We start from the raw sequence: 16022 nt of genomic DNA, 5'->3' as shown, positions 1-16022 counted from the left end.
GAAACAATGTGAACTTCATCATCTCAGCCTCATGAAACCACAGCCATTGCTGTGTCCTATTTTATTTTGAAAAGTAACAAAAACAAATACATAAAAGACTGCAAGAAAGCAAAAGGGGGGCTGGAGAGATGCCTCAGTGGTTAAGAACACTGACTGCTCTTCCAGAGGTCCTGAGTTCAATTCCCAGCAACCACATGGTGGCTCACAACCATCTATAATGAGATCTGATGCCTTCTTTGGGCATGCAGGCACACATGCAGGCAGAACATTGTATATGTAATAAATAAATAAATCTTTAAAAAAAAAAAAGAAAGAAAGAACGAAAGAAAGAAAGAAAGCAAAAGGGCCAAAGTTCAGAATTAACCACTCATCTTAAACAGATAGCAAAACCACATTAAATTCATGTGGTTTTATTGTCATAGTCTTTTGAAGGCAGGCTTTTAAAGTGTCTAAACGGTACTTTGTGGCTTGTCTTCCATCTCTCATTCATTTTTTTTAGCCAAAATCTTAAATATTACTCATGTTGATAATAGGAATCATTTTTAATTTTTTATATTTCTAAATTGTATGTTTATAGGTGTTTTTGCTTGTATGTACCATGTGTGTGCCTGGTACCTACCAAGGTGAGAGGAGCATGTCGGATCCTCTAGTTACTGACAGTTGTGAACCATCCCAAGAGTGTTGCGAGTCAAGCCCAGGCCTCTGGAAGCTCAGCCTGGCTCTTGACTGTTGAGCCATCTTTCCACTCCAGTTTTTAAAAGAGTTTGTTTTAAGAGTTTCCCTTTACCTTCTAGACCAGTCATTCCAAAAAAGAAAAAAAAATTGAATTTGAACCACCACTTATATATAAACTGATCCATTGGGGTGTGAAATACTAAATTTACTTCATAAAGGTGTCATCCCATTATTAACCTGCATTGTTAAAGTTTGTAATATAAAAGGTAATAAGCTATGTCTATGTGAGAGTATATGCCAGCATTTGATTTCGATGTTGACACATAGTGGAAGCAATATAGAAGTCACTGCTAATGCGTGTGGCTATTGAAGTGTGTAAACTGGTCCAATATGTAGGGTGGCAACAAGGTGCAGGCTGAGTTAAAGAAATGAGCCAATCATTAAGAAAATAGCTTCAAGGGCTGGAGAGATGGCGCAGAGGTTAAGAGCACTGCTTGCTCTTCCAGAGGTCCTGAGTTCAATTCCCAGCAACCACATAGAGTATCACAACCACCTGTAATGAGATCTGATACTCTTCTGGCCTGCAGGTATACATGCAGATAGAGCATACACACACACACACACACACACACACACACACACACACACACACACACCACATATAGTCATTTTTAAAAATTAAAAAACAAAAAATATAGCTTCAAAGTGTTCTGGCCTTAGGTTTAAAACCCAACTCAACTATCTTTGTGAACTTCAACATGTTGCTGAACTTTTTTGAATTTTAAAGTCCCCTTCTCTGTAAAGTATGACCTTCGGAAGGCGCTATGGAATTATTAAGTGTAAAGAACCTAAAATGGAGCCTGTTATGGGTAGGTGCCAGGAGAGGAGTGTGGGGTACACAGCTAGGAGAGAGATGTTAGTGTGCGCACTAGGAGAGGGATGTTAGTGTGTACACTAGGAGAGGGATGTTAGTGTGCACACTAGGAGAGGGATGTTAGTGTGCACACTAGGAGAGAGATGTTAGTGTGCACGGTAGGAGAGAGATGTTAGTGTGTACACTAGGAGAGGGATGTTAGTGTGTACACTAGGAGAGGGATGTTAGTGTGCACGCTAGGAGAGGGATGTTAGTGTGTACACTAGGAGAGGGATGTTAGTGTGTACGCTAGGAGAGAGATGTTAGTGTGTACACTAGGAGAGAGATGTTAGTGTGCACACTAGGAGAGGGATGTTAGTGTGTACACTAGGAGAGGGATGTTAGTGTGCACGCTAGGAGAGGGATGTTAGTGTGTACACTAGGAGAGGGATGTTAGTGTGTACGCTAGGAGAGGGATGTTAGTGTGTACACTAGGAGAGGGATGTTAGTGTGCACGCTAGGAGAGGGATGTTAGTGTGTACACTAGGAGAGGGATGTTAGTGTGCACACTAGGAGAGGGATGTTAGTGTGTACACTAGGAGAGGGATGTTAGTGTGCGCACTAGGAGAGGGATGTTAGTGTGTACGCTAGGAGAGAGATGTTAGTGTGCACACTAGGAGAGGGATGTTAGTGTGTACACTAGGAGAAAGATGTTAGTGTGTACACTAGAAGAGGGATGTTAGTGTGTACACTAGAAGAGGGATGTTAGTGTGTACACTAGGAGAGAGATGTTAGTGTGTACACTAGGAGAGGGATGTTAGTGTGTACACTAGGAGAAAGATGTTAGTGTGTACACTAGAAGAGGGATGTTAGTGTGTACACTAGAAGAGGGATGTTAGTGTGTACACTAGGAGAGAGATGTTAGTGTGTACGCTAGGAGAGAGATGTTAGTGTGCACACTAGGAGAGGGATGTTAGTGTGTACACTAGGAGAAAGATGTTAGTGTGTACACTAGAAGAGGGATGTTAGTGTGTACACTAGAAGAGGGATGTTAGTGTGTACACTAGGAGAGGGATGTTAGTGTGCACACTAGGAGAGAGATGTTAGTGTGTACACTAGGAGAGGGATGTTAGTGTGTACACTAGGAGAGGGATGTTAGTGTGTACACTAGGAGAGGGATGTTAGTGTGCACACTAGGAGAGGGATGTTAGTGTGTACACTAGGAGAGGGATGTTAGTGTGCGCACTAGGAGAGGGATGTTAGTGTGCACACTAGGAGAGGGATGTTAGTGTGCGCACTAGGAGAGGGATGTTAGTGTGTACACTAGGAGAGGGATGTTAGTGTGCGCACTAGGAGAGGGATGTTAGTGTGCACACTAGGAGAGGGATGTTAGTGTGTACACTAGGAGAGGGATGTTAGTGTGCACACTAGGAGAGGGATGTTAGTGTGCGCACTAGGAGAGGGATGTTAGTGTGCACGGTAGGAGAGAGATGTTAGTGTGTACACTAGGAGAGGGATGTTAGTGTGTACACTAGGAGAGGGATGTTAGTGTGTACACTAGGAGAGGGATGTTAGTGTGCGCACTAGGAGAGGGATGTTAGTGTGCGCACTAGGAGAGGGATGTTAGTGTGCGCACTAGGAGAGGGATGTTAGTGTGTACACTAGGAGAGGGATGTTAGTGTGCGCACTAGGAGAGGGATGTTAGTGTGCACACTAGGAGAGGGATGTTAGTGTGTACACTAGGAGAGAGATGTTAGTGTGCACACTAGGAGAGGGATGTTAGTGTGTGCACTAGGAGAGGGATGTTAGTGTGCACGGTAGGAGAGAGATGTTAGTGTGTACACTAGGAGAGGGATGTTAGTGTGTACACTAGGAGAGGGATGTTAGTGTGCACACTAGGAGAGGGATGTTAGTGTGTACACTAGGAGAGGGATGTTAGTGTGTACACTAGGAGAGGGATGTTAGTGTGCACGCTAGGAGAGGGATGTTAGTGTGTACACTAGGAGAGGGATGTTAGTGTGTACGCTAGGAGAGAGATGTTAGTGTGTACACTAGGAGAGAGATGTTAGTGTGCACACTAGGAGAGGGATGTTAGTGTGTACACTAGGAGAGGGATGTTAGTGTGCACGCTAGGAGAGGGATGTTAGTGTGTACACTAGGAGAGGGATGTTAGTGTGTACACTAGGAGAGGGATGTTAGTGTGTACACTAGGAGAGGTATGTTAGTGTGCACGCTAGGAGAGGGATGTTAGTGTGTACACTAGGAGAGGGATGTTAGTGTGTACGCTAGGAGAGAGATGTTAGTGTGTACACTAGGAGAGAGATGTTAGTGTGTACACTAGGAGAGGGATGTTAGTGTGCACACTAGGAGAGGGATGTTAGTGTGCACACTAGGAGAGAGATGTTAGTGTGTACACTAGGAGAGGGATGTTAGTGTGCACGCTAGGAGAGGGATGTTAGTGTGTACACTAGGAGAGAGATGTTAGTGTGTACACTAGGAGAGGGATGTTAGTGTGTACACTAGGAGAGAGATGTTAGTGTGCACACTAGGAGAGGGATGTTAGTGTGTACACTAGGAGAGAGATGTTAGTGTGCACACTAGGAGAGGGATGTTAGTGTGTACACTAGGAGAGGGATGTTAGTGTGTACACTAGAAGAGGGATGTTAGTGTGTACACTAGAAGAGGGATGTTAGTGTGTACACTAGGAGAGGGATGTTAGTGTGCACACTAGGAGAGAGATGTTAGTGTGTACACTAGGAGAGGGATGTTAGTGTGTACACTAGGAGAGGGATGTTAGTGTGTACACTAGGAGAGGGATGTTAGTGTGTGCACTAGGAGAGGGATGTTAGTGTGTACACTAGGAGAGGGATGTTAGTGTGCGCACTAGGAGAGGGATGTTAGTGTGCACACTAGGAGAGGGATGTTAGTGTGTACACTAGAAGAGGGATGTTAGTGTGCACACTAGGAGAGGGATGTTAGTGTGCGCACTAGGAGAGGGATGTTAGTGTGCGCACTAGGAGAGGGATGTTAGTGTGCGCACTAGGAGAGGGATGTTAGTGTGCGCACTAGGAGAGGGATGTTAGTGTGCGCACTAGGAGAGGGATGTTAGTGTGCACACTAGGAGAGGGATGTTAGTGTGCGCACTAGGAGAGGGATGTTAGTGTGTACACTAGGAGAGGGATGTTAGTGTGCGCACTAGGAGAGGGATGTTAGTGTGCACACTAGGAGAGGGATGTTAGTGTGCGCACTAGGAGAGGGATGTTAGCGTGTACACTAGGAGAGAGATGTTAGTGTGTGCACTAGGAGAGGGATGTTAGTGTGTACACTAGGAGAGGGATGTTAGTGTGTACACTAGGAGAGGGATGTTAGTGTGCACACTAGGAGAGAGATGTTAGTGTGTACACTAGGAAAGAGATGTTAGTTTGCACACTAGGAGGGGGATGTTAGGGTATTTGCCCAGGGAGGGATGTTCTAAAGTACAGTTGCTTTCATGTGTTCTTTCTGTTCCCTCCTTTTTCATTTGTTCTTTCTCCCATTCCCTGTCTTATCTTCCTCCCTTCCTTTTCTCTTTATCAGGAGATGATGATGATAAGTTAAGGCAGTAAGAATGGATACAAAGAAGAAAAGGGGGGTTACCAGAGATGTTAGGAGAAGACAGCAAAGCCGTGCACAGTGCACCCCTGTAGTTCCATCTGCTCAGGAAGCTGAAACTCAGGTTTCAGGTCAGCCCGAGCAGCACAGTGAGCCTAGCAATAGAGAAGAAAGGAGCACAGAGACGCCTGTGCATGCACGAGGGGCTGTGTGTGCACCCCTAGTAGCCACAGTGCCCTCAGATATGACTGCGCACATGTCTGTAACCTCACTGCTACAGCAGGGGTGCTGGGGCCAAGGATAACTGGGGCTTACCAGCAGCCAGGCTAGCTCCAGCTACAATGAGAAACCTGCCCCAAAGGTGTAAGGCAGAGAGTGAAAACACACGACACCTCATGTCTTCTCTGCCATCCACATGTATCACATGCGTGCACAGACATGTATACTCCCACACATGTGAATACACCACCACACACACACATCACCACCACCTATGACAAATTGGGGGGGGGGGCTGGAAATAATACAGAAATGATCCATATTTCCAGCTGTGTAACTTAGTGGTTGATAGTGATGTCCTTCCCTAATCAGGGAATGCAGATGAGGACAAGGCTTGAGGGAAAGAGAATAAAGGTGTTGTTGTATCTGAAGGTAACTTGGGACATCTAGGAAGAGGTGCCATTAAAGAAATATAAGGGAGCCACTCATGGGAGAAAGGGAAGGTCACAATTAGCTAGGGGGCCATTCTGTGGGGTCATCACTAGAATAGATAGTGGCCACCGCCAGGTCTATTTTGTTTTTCTTGTATATAAGTATTATATGCCCTTATGTATATAGAGAAGTGTGTATATTGTAAGGATATTGCTGACAGGTCAGTAAATTTTCACAAATTGTATCCTCCTTGTTCCTAATACTTGGAACATGACAGAACAGAACCAGTGCCCTGATGTCACCACCTGGTATAAAGCAGACTCCTGACTGGACCTCAGGCTGGTGTTTGTAGTTCTCTGAACCCCTAAAAAGTCATAGTATTTGCGTATGCCTACTTGATTTTTTTTTTGTTGTTGTTGTTGTTTTTCATGGCAAAGGGGTCTCTAGCAGTCACCAGGTCTTCTAAAGGGGTGTTCACATACCAGAGACGACAGGATTGGGTTTCCAGTTCAAAGAGGTCAAAAGTGGAGGAAACTGAGATAGAAAAGCCTACAACACTCACGCTATGTCTTGCTGGATTTTATCTCTTATTCTTTACCTTAGACAATATTTCTAAGATTAATTTAGCCTTTAACTGTATAAGCAGAGAAAAGACACTGAGTAACTGCTCTGTAGAAGGCATTCATAGTGTGCCCACACTGCCAGCAATTCTCAGTGTTTGCCTTGATGTTAAAACTGCGGATTCCAAGTATTCCTAAGTTCTTCAGCTAGCATCTGAGACCTTTGACTTTGGTGTGAGCCATAACGCAGTGCATGTTTTATTCTGCCACCAAAAGTAGCACAGATCTTTGCTGTCACTGTTTGACACATCCTCTGCATGTTTTTCGTAGATGAAGGCCACTCTTTCAGCAGTGTGCTGTATTACGGAAATGAGGCCACACTCCTGATCTTCGATCTGCTGTTTTTCTGTGTGGTGGACTTGGCTTGCCAGGATTTTGTTTTAGCATCCTTCCTCACATACCTGCAGCAAGAGGTAAATCTAAAGGCATATTCTGGTTTCTCGGAAAGCAGGAATGTTAGAAGTGTGGCTATTTAGTTCCTTCACAGAATATAAGAGCGTCCGCTTTCTGTCGGGTTTGGTGGATGCTATTAGCCCCACCAAAGGAGGGAAGAGCATTCAACAGCCCGCACTCTGTGCTCTGCCCCTGGGGACGACAAAATGCCAGGATCCAGCAGGAAGCAGAAGCCCTTGAGCAACTAGGAAGAGGCTTAACTACCAGTCTCCCACATACCTAACGTGAGCACTGATTTTATAAGAGCCCCTTTCAGACCAAAGGAGCAAGCACTGGAGGTGACATTCAGGGATGTCTACCAAACTCAACATGGCCTCACTTATGGGCAGTGGATAGCTGAGTGGCTAAGGCCTCTGAAATGGAAATTTCAAGAAATGGCAACTGTGCTTGAAAGGTCATTAATAACCACACTCAGTGCCCTCCTGCTTAAAGGAGCCCTGGATCCAGAATCATGGATAAATTCTGCTTTTGATGTTTCTCTAGTTGTAGGGAGTTTTTTAAAAATCCCTAAGTATTTAAAAAGGACATGCTTGTGAACATGAAAGATATATTAATGAATAAAAGTACCTCCCAAAAGTTTATAGCTTTAAAATAGTTGTATCTACTAATTAAAGTATCTCATTCATGACTAGAAGTGGTTGAGAAAATTAGCTAATTTAGTTTAGGTATTTATATTGATTTGTATATTTTTATGAATATTTCATTTCCTTCTCAACTGTTTTACTTTTTCAGATTTTTCGATTTATCCGCAATACAGTAGGACAAAAGAATTTGGCAACCAAAACACTAGTGGATGAAAGATTTCTGATCTAACCTGTGATACAGAACCTAAGGACTCAGTGTAATTGTGGCTTGAGCCATGATGCCAAGTTATATTTTTTTAAATCTTGTAATACATATTATTATTTCTTTTTTATCAACAGACTTATTTTTATAGCTTGTAAAATATGACATTTAGTAAAAAAAATATTATTTCCCCATTACATGTTGTATTTAATTTACTAAATAATACATTAACACTGACCATGAGGCAAAAATAAAAATAAAAAACCCAATGCTGCTTTCTGTGGTCAGGTCTTGATAGCAAGTTAACCCCATCACATGCTGTCACCTTACAAGACAGCCTGCCTCCATTTTCTCACAGTTTCAAACCTCTTTGGTTCTAGGTTCAAAGCTGGTGTCCAGTTCAGTATTTGCATGTTTTATTTATATTTGTGTTAAATAAACTCTAAAAGATATTTTCAGTTTTACTTTAAATTTTGGGTTTCTATTCTTGCTGACTCAATGGGCTTCTTTCTGATAACTCACCCTGTTGGTCAGTGGGCAGGCAGGTAGACACAGCGTGGTGTAGGACAAATCCAGTCTACTATGTGCATGGTCTCTGATATCATTTACATTTATTAAACTCGGTCAGATTTTTTCCAATTTGGATTTGTCACACATTTTAATATTTTAAGAGTACCCCTCCAAAGTGTTGATTTTCAGTTATGAGTAAACATTATAAAGAATGGGCTATAAATACATCATCTAATGCTGATCAATTTATTGAAAGCAAATTTAGGCTTCATGAGTCAGTAGATTATTCTTTAATAAGAAAAAAACTGGATTCAAAATGCAACTAAAGTAAGTCCTGAACCACAGTTAATCATTTTCTATGTTTCCCTCAGTATACTCAAGTAATTCTATCCATGACATACCATATACTTGGAAAGACCTGGTACTGCAGGATAATTGTCATACCCAAAAACCAACATTTCTATCTTCTTTCTACAATGATGCTCTGTAACCGCCTAACTGCAATGCTATGTATATACTGTATATAATTGTGAAAATATATAATAAAATATTTTGCATTTCTACTTCCTGTCTGATTTGTATATAAGCACTAGCATTCAGGAATGCAGTGCAGTCAGGGCAGGCTGTCTGGCCACTGCCCACGCTGGGCCTTTGATTTTTTTTCCCCCTTAGTTTTGTGGATGACTGAACAAAAAAAAAGAAGGAGAAAAAGTTGAGTCTTTGCAACTGTGGTTTCCAGAGGGCATCAGAACAGGGATGTCTTCATAAAAGGTACAAAAGGTGAATAGATGAAGCAGCATCGGGTTTTAACACTTCCTACTTGGAGGTAATTCAGGTTTCTTTCCATAATAACAAGTCACTGCTCAGGTGAGTGCTTTAAATATATTTCAGAATGCAGGATCTGGTACTGCACTTGCTGAGCATGAAAAGAGAAAATACTGTAGAATCCATTCTGCATTCGTTTCTTGTGTTCCTTAATTCCTTGGTTAGATCCTGTGTTCCGGTTTCACACAGTATGGCGGCCCTTGTTCTGAGCACTGTAAGTCTTGTGCTCGTGTGGATGGATTTCCCTGCGTTTGTTTCCTTTTATTTATTTCCGTAGAACCTTTAACAGTTTTATGCATTGCTTAGAAACATTGGCTATGTCCCCTGCATGTGACTTCACAATGAGACAAATCCTAGAGGGCCCCTTTAAACTGCTCTGCACTTTGTATCCTCCTCATAGGCAACCCCCTAAAATGCTTGTGTCAACAGGCTGCTGCCTGGAGAACCACATGAGGCGCACTTGGGATGACTTTCAACTCAGTGCTTTCAAGCCGGAAGCTTGTATCTTTTTCCTACATGTAAATATTGATCAGTATCATCTGGGGGGGAAGTCAATCTGAGTCACACAGAGCAGGAAGCAGAGTGGCTTACTGAAGATGTGCCAGTTTTACCAGAAGCAGCTCTAAATTCAAATGAGATGGTTTTCCCTCACCAGGAAAGATGCTCCATCCTACCAGAAACTGTACACTTCGCTCACCACTTGGGATGTCCCAAAGATTAGTATCCTAACATATCAATTTATATTAGGTATGCTTACAACAGGAGTCTGCGGGTGTGGCCAACAGTAGGAGACTTGCCTAGTGTGTTAGAGTTCTCTGGAAGAACAAACCCAGAATGACATGAGAAGGTGGAGCAGGTGATTTGAATAGAATACACACGCTTGGGTTTTGGTTCTGTTTTCATTACGCGGTGGTGTTTCAGCATCTTACTCTTTCTTGCTGGGAGATTCTGCTCCTTCTGGAGCCAGTTCTTAGAACGAGTGAGGTCAGGTGGAAGCCTGCCTGGGCTCTAGTACATAGACAAATGCATCCCGAGCCACACCTCAGGAGCCAGCAGCACTCTGCCTTGATGATCCCAGGGCCCGGGAAACATCACCCAGGTGGCTTAGACCCCTGAAACGACTCAAATTATGCTCTCATGAACCAACTGCCCTGCTTTGCATTGCCTTCTAGAAATCCCCAATGAAACTGAACCCCCTCATCCCTGCCAGGGTGACCTTCCCACTGGTGTTTTTCATGTGCTCCTGCACTTTGCCTTCTGTTTCTAGATCCTGAGAGTAGAATGCTCACGTGTTATCCCCATAGCTGTACCTGGCTGTCCACCACACAGGGCAGAAGATGGGGTGGAAAGGCATGGTACCTCATTAAAGATCCCTACATCAAACCTCATGTCAATCACACACAGAGTTTAGCCAAGCTAAGGTTCCTAGCTGATTTGGATATGAACTATGCCCGCCCCCCCACCCCCCACCCCCCCCACCCCCGCCAAAAGCCTATGTATTGAAATTTTGGCTCTCAGGTAGTGATGCTAATGAGAGGTGACTGGATCGTGCAAGTCTTAACTTCTCAATGGCTTAATCCCTTGATGAGTTTGTGCAAAATGGGTTATCAGGAGATGAGTCTTGAGGGGCGGCCTGTGCCTCCTGTCTCAGCTTCCTGGCTGCCATGAGGAATGCGGCTTTAGACCATTGCATGCAGCTCCACCATGATGTTTTGTGATTCCAGGCAACTGTGAAATATCATCTCTGAAACTTTGAACTCAACCAATCTTTCCTCTAAGCTTTCTCGGGTACTTTCTCATGGTGACTGAAACTAACCTTTTCCATCTTCAGATAAATACAGTCAGCCCTTCAAATCTAAGATCCAGAGATTTAGCAATGTGTCAAATATATTTTGTGTTTCCAAACTGAACACATATAAACTTTTTCCTTTTCCTTATTTCCTAAACAATACAGTCTAACTACTCTTTATGTTTTGTTTACATGGTAGGAGGTATTAAATGTAAGTGAGTGCAGATTTGAAGTACGAGGTAACATGAGAAGGTTAAGAGCATGGAAAAGTGTTCACCCTTTTAGTGAGCAGGAGAGTACGGAACAAAGCCAGAAGGTGCCACCAGGATGCCACCGAGAGGGCAACAGTCTAACAGCTTCAAAGAGCTGTTAGAACAAATGAGCATTCATATTATTGTCACTGCATAAACTCATCTTAATCTGCAACTTTACATTTGTCCATCGTGAAGACTTCTCCACAGTCAACAGCAGGTGGCAGTGTCGAGCACACCAAGCTCTTCTGAATGGGGTGAGATTTCTAAAAAATATTAATAACAATCTGTGGAGGATGTGCTCACCAGACAAGAGAGCCTACGGAAGCTGCCACCTTCTAGCCCTCAGCTTCACCACCCTGCCCTCCCTCATTTCCCCTGCCACTCTTCCTTACTGCACCAGTGTTAGGCCTGTACGCTAGCCAGAACCCTCGTCCCTGCTCTTTCTACCTGAGGTATTGAATTAGGTGCTAATACTGTCATCATCTGAGGAAGACTGTCACAGCCCAAGGCTGACCTCACCACACAGAAAAGCTCACTATCTAAGGATTAAGAAATTTCTTTCTACTCGTTTTAATGTGATGCCCTTCTACAGTGCAATCTCCTAAATCTTACTTTAATAATTTGTTGTATATTGTAATGCTGCAACTTGAAATGTTCACAAAGCAATACAACTGCAAAGACTGTCAAGCTTACCTTATTTTCTTGGAGTCTGTGCAAGACTGAAATCTCCATATTGAGAAAACTATTATACATTTTGCCGGTGTAAGAGTATTTGTGCATATGAGCGTGTAAACCTGCCCCCCCCCCATTTTTATTATGAAATACTTGTACTTTTCAGTACTGCTGTGCTATTACTTTTCTAATTTGTATCTCTTCTATCATTCCTTTACTTGATATAAAACAGAAACCTATCACATAAAGTCTTGATTGGCCATGACCAGCCTGCTACTAGGTCCAGTTCCCACCATCAGGGGCCCTGATTTGAAGCTCTTTCTCTTCTTTTGGGAGACAATGGCATTTTTCTATACTTACCCAAAATATTTGGAACTGTCGCTTACTCAAGCAACTTTCTAGTGATGGCTTGAACACACCAGCAACCTCCTTACACATAATACAGCTATGAATCTTCTGTTTGTTTTTACAAGTGACATGGCAAATATAAATAGGACTGGCTTTTCACCAACTATGAGCAACGCACTCCACCCCTCAATCATCTTGGACACTCAGGGGCAATTGTGTAAGAGCAGCTGGTCCTGTGACGAGTTGTCAGTGACAGAGGGCTGGGTCACTTGTGTTTGATATCTTGTCTTGATTGTCTGGAAAGTAATAGAGACACTCAAGAAACGTCTGAAGGAAAGAATTACTAACAGATTGATTGGAAATAACTGTCTGTGGGGATGGCCCACCTCCCCCTGCCCTCACTGTTGGCTTCAACAGAGCACAATTAACTTACAAATATGTATCCTGTGCTGTGAGGGCCAGCTACTGTGCCTATGCGCTAAGGAAGCAGCGGACAAGGGAGCAGAGAGGGACAAGGTAATTTCCTGTCTCAACATTCTGATTCACATTCAGAAAGTCACTTTTGTACCATGTTTGCTGATTCTGGGACTAGGGTAGAGGCTTTTCTTAAAAGGAGGAGATGTCTGTCCACCAAACCTACCTACCTAGAGTACAGGGATGAAAACTGTGAAGTTAGCATCCCTGAGCAGTTTGAGTGGTCTGGAAAGGGTATGAAAGAACTACTTCAGTTGAGACAAAAGATGGGCCAAAGCAAGGGACTATGGTATAGGAATAGGCTGAAGGTTTCCACAGAGTAGGAACAATGTGTAAAAGGCCTGCAGATGATTGGATGGACCATCTGACACTGAGTGACATCAGAGAAAGACTGTGCTCAGAATCAAGCAGAAATTTTCAAAGCAAGGAAAAAAAAGACTAAGTGTTTTATCCATCTAATTGTGCCTTTGGCCGCCTCAGTTACAACAGACAGAGGAGACTTGGTTTAAGCTAGCTAAATGTGGCTCAGTACACTGATAGTTCTTCTATTTTGGAGGCTCCCTCAAGCCATCACTATATGGCCTTAACAGACCATTATCTAGAAGTGAGAGGGACCCAGCTCAGAACTCGAAGCCCAGACCATTGAGCTGATCCTGTTTAGGAAAGGTCTGCTTCCGGCTGGAGCCAGTGCAGTTCTGATGTTCAAAGACAGTGGCTTGCCCCTGTTGTACTTTACCTCTCCTCCTTTTGCTAAATGTTTGTAAGAGGGCCCAGAAATGTCCTAAACTGAGTTGCAGGCCAGAGAATAGAGGGATGAAATGGACCCAAAAGAGGTCCATTGTAACTCACAGAAATCAACGACAAAGCAAAAGCTTTCTTTCCCACATTAATTCCAACATACCAAAGGCTCTGCTTCAAGACCACATGGCATTTTGCTTTCAAGAAAGAGCAAAACCAGCACTTCATGGACAAACTGACTTCTTCGTGCTGTCCTGACCCTCTTACACATAGCCTTCGCAGGTTCAGGGTCAACCATGGGTGCCTCTTCTCCCCAAAACCATGATACACCACCCTGGCCCTCAGGTCCAGAGGACACTCTCCCATCTGCTCCGTGGCCACACTGTTGGCAGATTGGAGACGTTGTATCATTTGCTACAGCTCAGTCAACCCTTTATTTCAGAGAACTCTTTGTCTCAGACCTTGATTTAACAATATACAATTCACCGTGTTCCCAAAAAAAAAATCATTACTGTTACCACCGTCAACACTGGCATAACAAAGGCAGTAAGTAGTATCTACTGTGTTCCTTAAAGGACTTGGTTTCATGGACTGCCTTTGAGCAACACTGCCTAATTCATGACCATGCAATCCAGACCCAGACAGCAGCAACCAGAACTTCCTTCAATGGTGCTGTTAAAAGTTCTATTTATCATCTCATAAAACCTCATCTAAGTACTGAGAAGGAAAAAAAATCGTCTTTGTCTAATTCTCTTTCATTATAACTAACACTCAATGTGAAACTTATGTTTCATTAGTTATTTTATGGCTATTTGCCTTCTGCCTTACCAGACTCTGCTAAAATTCTGCAGATATTAGACCCATGCCTGTTTCTGAGGACTTACAAATCATCCTACAGTTTTAGGGGCTTAGTAAATTCACACTTTGCTTTGCTCTTATCACATGTAGTTGGCTACATTTACAACCTACGGGGTGCTCAATTAGCAGTCAGGGTGCAGCTCCACGGTAGCACTCTTCCTAGGAGGAGCACCGCCTCTATTTTGTACAATATAATTAATGATATGGTGTCTAGAAATGTTTGTACTGTTTTTAAGAACAAACAGTTGTATTTTCCCTTCTCCCTTTAGAGATTTGTCCTCTTAAGTCCTTGCCAAACAGGATAAACTGCCGTTCAAAGCTCTCTCATCCCAGCCTCCCTTCAAAACCATACATATCTTTGCTTTTTTTTCCCCCATGTATCTTTGTGTCCTGTCACTCATGAACCTGCTCCACTTCCCCAGCATATATGCCTGTTGCTGTTTTCTTGACTGCTGCTCACTGGCTTTTCCTGAGCACCCTATGGTCCTGGCCCAGTCCAAGCCCAGCCAAGGGCTTCTAGTTAAATGGGGCCATAGGTGGTTGTCTCTTCAGTTTCTCCACAGTTTCCAGAACAAAGTCTGGGTGACTTTCTTTTTCTTTTTCTTTTTCTTTTTTTTTAGTTTTCCTAGGGCTCCACATAGCATAGCATCTAATATCTCTTTTCTCACTTTCTCTTTTTCTTTCTTTCTCCCTGAAAATGCTGTTTTTATTTCCTCAGGTGAGGGGATGAGATGAGAGCAGTTCTCAAGCCTTTCTAGCTCTTTCTGAGTTCTCGCTGGCTGGTTTAACTCAGCTGTTCTGGTCTATACTCCTCTCCAAGATAGCTGATTCAAGCTGGCTTCTCTTGGCTTCTGACTGAATTGCTCTGCCTGGTCTCAAACTAAGTCTGACAATCTGTTCTAATATTCTTGCTACTTCTCATTCTCTGGCTCATTCTGTCTTCACTGTGTCTAGCTTGTTCCCTCTTCAACCTGTCTAGGTAAGAAATTCTCCATAAAAATCCTCTTCTCTCTCCCTGTGCTGCTCTTAAGTAGCCTAGCCTCTCTTTCCTGTCCTGTTCTCATAGCCTACCTCTCACTGGTTCTGTCAAACCTTCCTGTGATTTGTCACTTTGTCTGGCTCTCGATTAGACGTCACTTTCAAATATGGCTGCTTTCTTTTATAAACTGATCTTACCATCATTGTTTGAGATTAATGGTGTGTAATGAGGGCGTGTCAGCATCCCAGCCAGATCATACTGTAATCCAGAGTGTGTCTGCATTCCAGCAGGATCACTCAGACCTCAACAGTCCTTGCCAGAGTCACCATGTTGCTGGATTAAAAGTCTTCTACATCTCCTAGATTCATCAGGACCTACCTCCTTGTAGGGTCATAAGCCACACCCAGCCTCTGCAGATGAGCGTTCATTCATGTAGGGCAGGAATTGGTTTTTCCTAATAAAGGCAAGTTCTTCTACAGAGGGATTCTTATACCAGTGTGTGTGTGTGTGTGTGTGTGTGTGTGTGTGTGTGTATGTGTGTGTGTGTGTGTACATGGCAAGGTACCTGGGCTGTGAGCATGCTGAATAAGTGCTCAGTCACAGAGCTATATCCCCAGGCCTTATGCTAATAGAATATTTTCGGCATCTTGTTACAAACCTTATATACAAAGGACACTCCTCTCACACATTTTATTAATAACCAAAAGAGTTATATCTTCACAGAATCACTTCATAGTCTTAGCCTTCAAATTTAACTTTAAAAGTGAGCATGTCAGAAAAGTACCACAGAGTGCCAGGAGTGACTCAAAAATCTCCCTAGTTCTTTGAGAATAACCTATGAGGAAACAGGGGTTAAAAGACCTACCTCGAAGTTGCCATTGTTTAAAAGCACACTGCTGTTCCCTAGATTGTGTATTATTGAAGGTTGTGTTGAAGGGTCTAAATT

General features: G+C 43.2%; 1 protein-coding gene across 4 annotated transcripts in view; it reads left to right on the top strand.

Annotated features, from left to right (window-relative positions):
• TMEM67 (transmembrane protein 67) overlaps positions 1 to 8702 on the top strand; it is a 55849-nt gene extending 47147 nt beyond the window's left edge. For all 4 annotated transcript variants that reach the window (XM_084793661.1, XM_084793662.1, XM_084793663.1 and 1 more), the window contains 2 exons: positions 6661 to 6803; positions 7576 to 8702. In XM_084793661.1, coding sequence (XP_084649787.1) covers positions 6661 to 6803; positions 7576 to 7656 — 224 coding nt within the window. In that variant the 3' untranslated portion in view covers positions 7657 to 8702. The remainder of the gene's footprint in view (positions 1 to 6660; positions 6804 to 7575) is intronic.
• The last annotated feature ends 7320 nt before the right edge of the window (positions 8703 to 16022 follow it).

The sequence above is a fragment of the Acomys minous genome, assembly GCF_964271855.1.
Source record: "Acomys minous genome assembly, chromosome: 1".
NCBI classification, from domain to species: domain Eukaryota; kingdom Metazoa; phylum Chordata; class Mammalia; order Rodentia; family Muridae; genus Acomys; species Acomys minous.
Note: the sequence above shows the minus strand (reverse complement) of the source record. Positions and strands in the feature narration are given on the sequence as shown.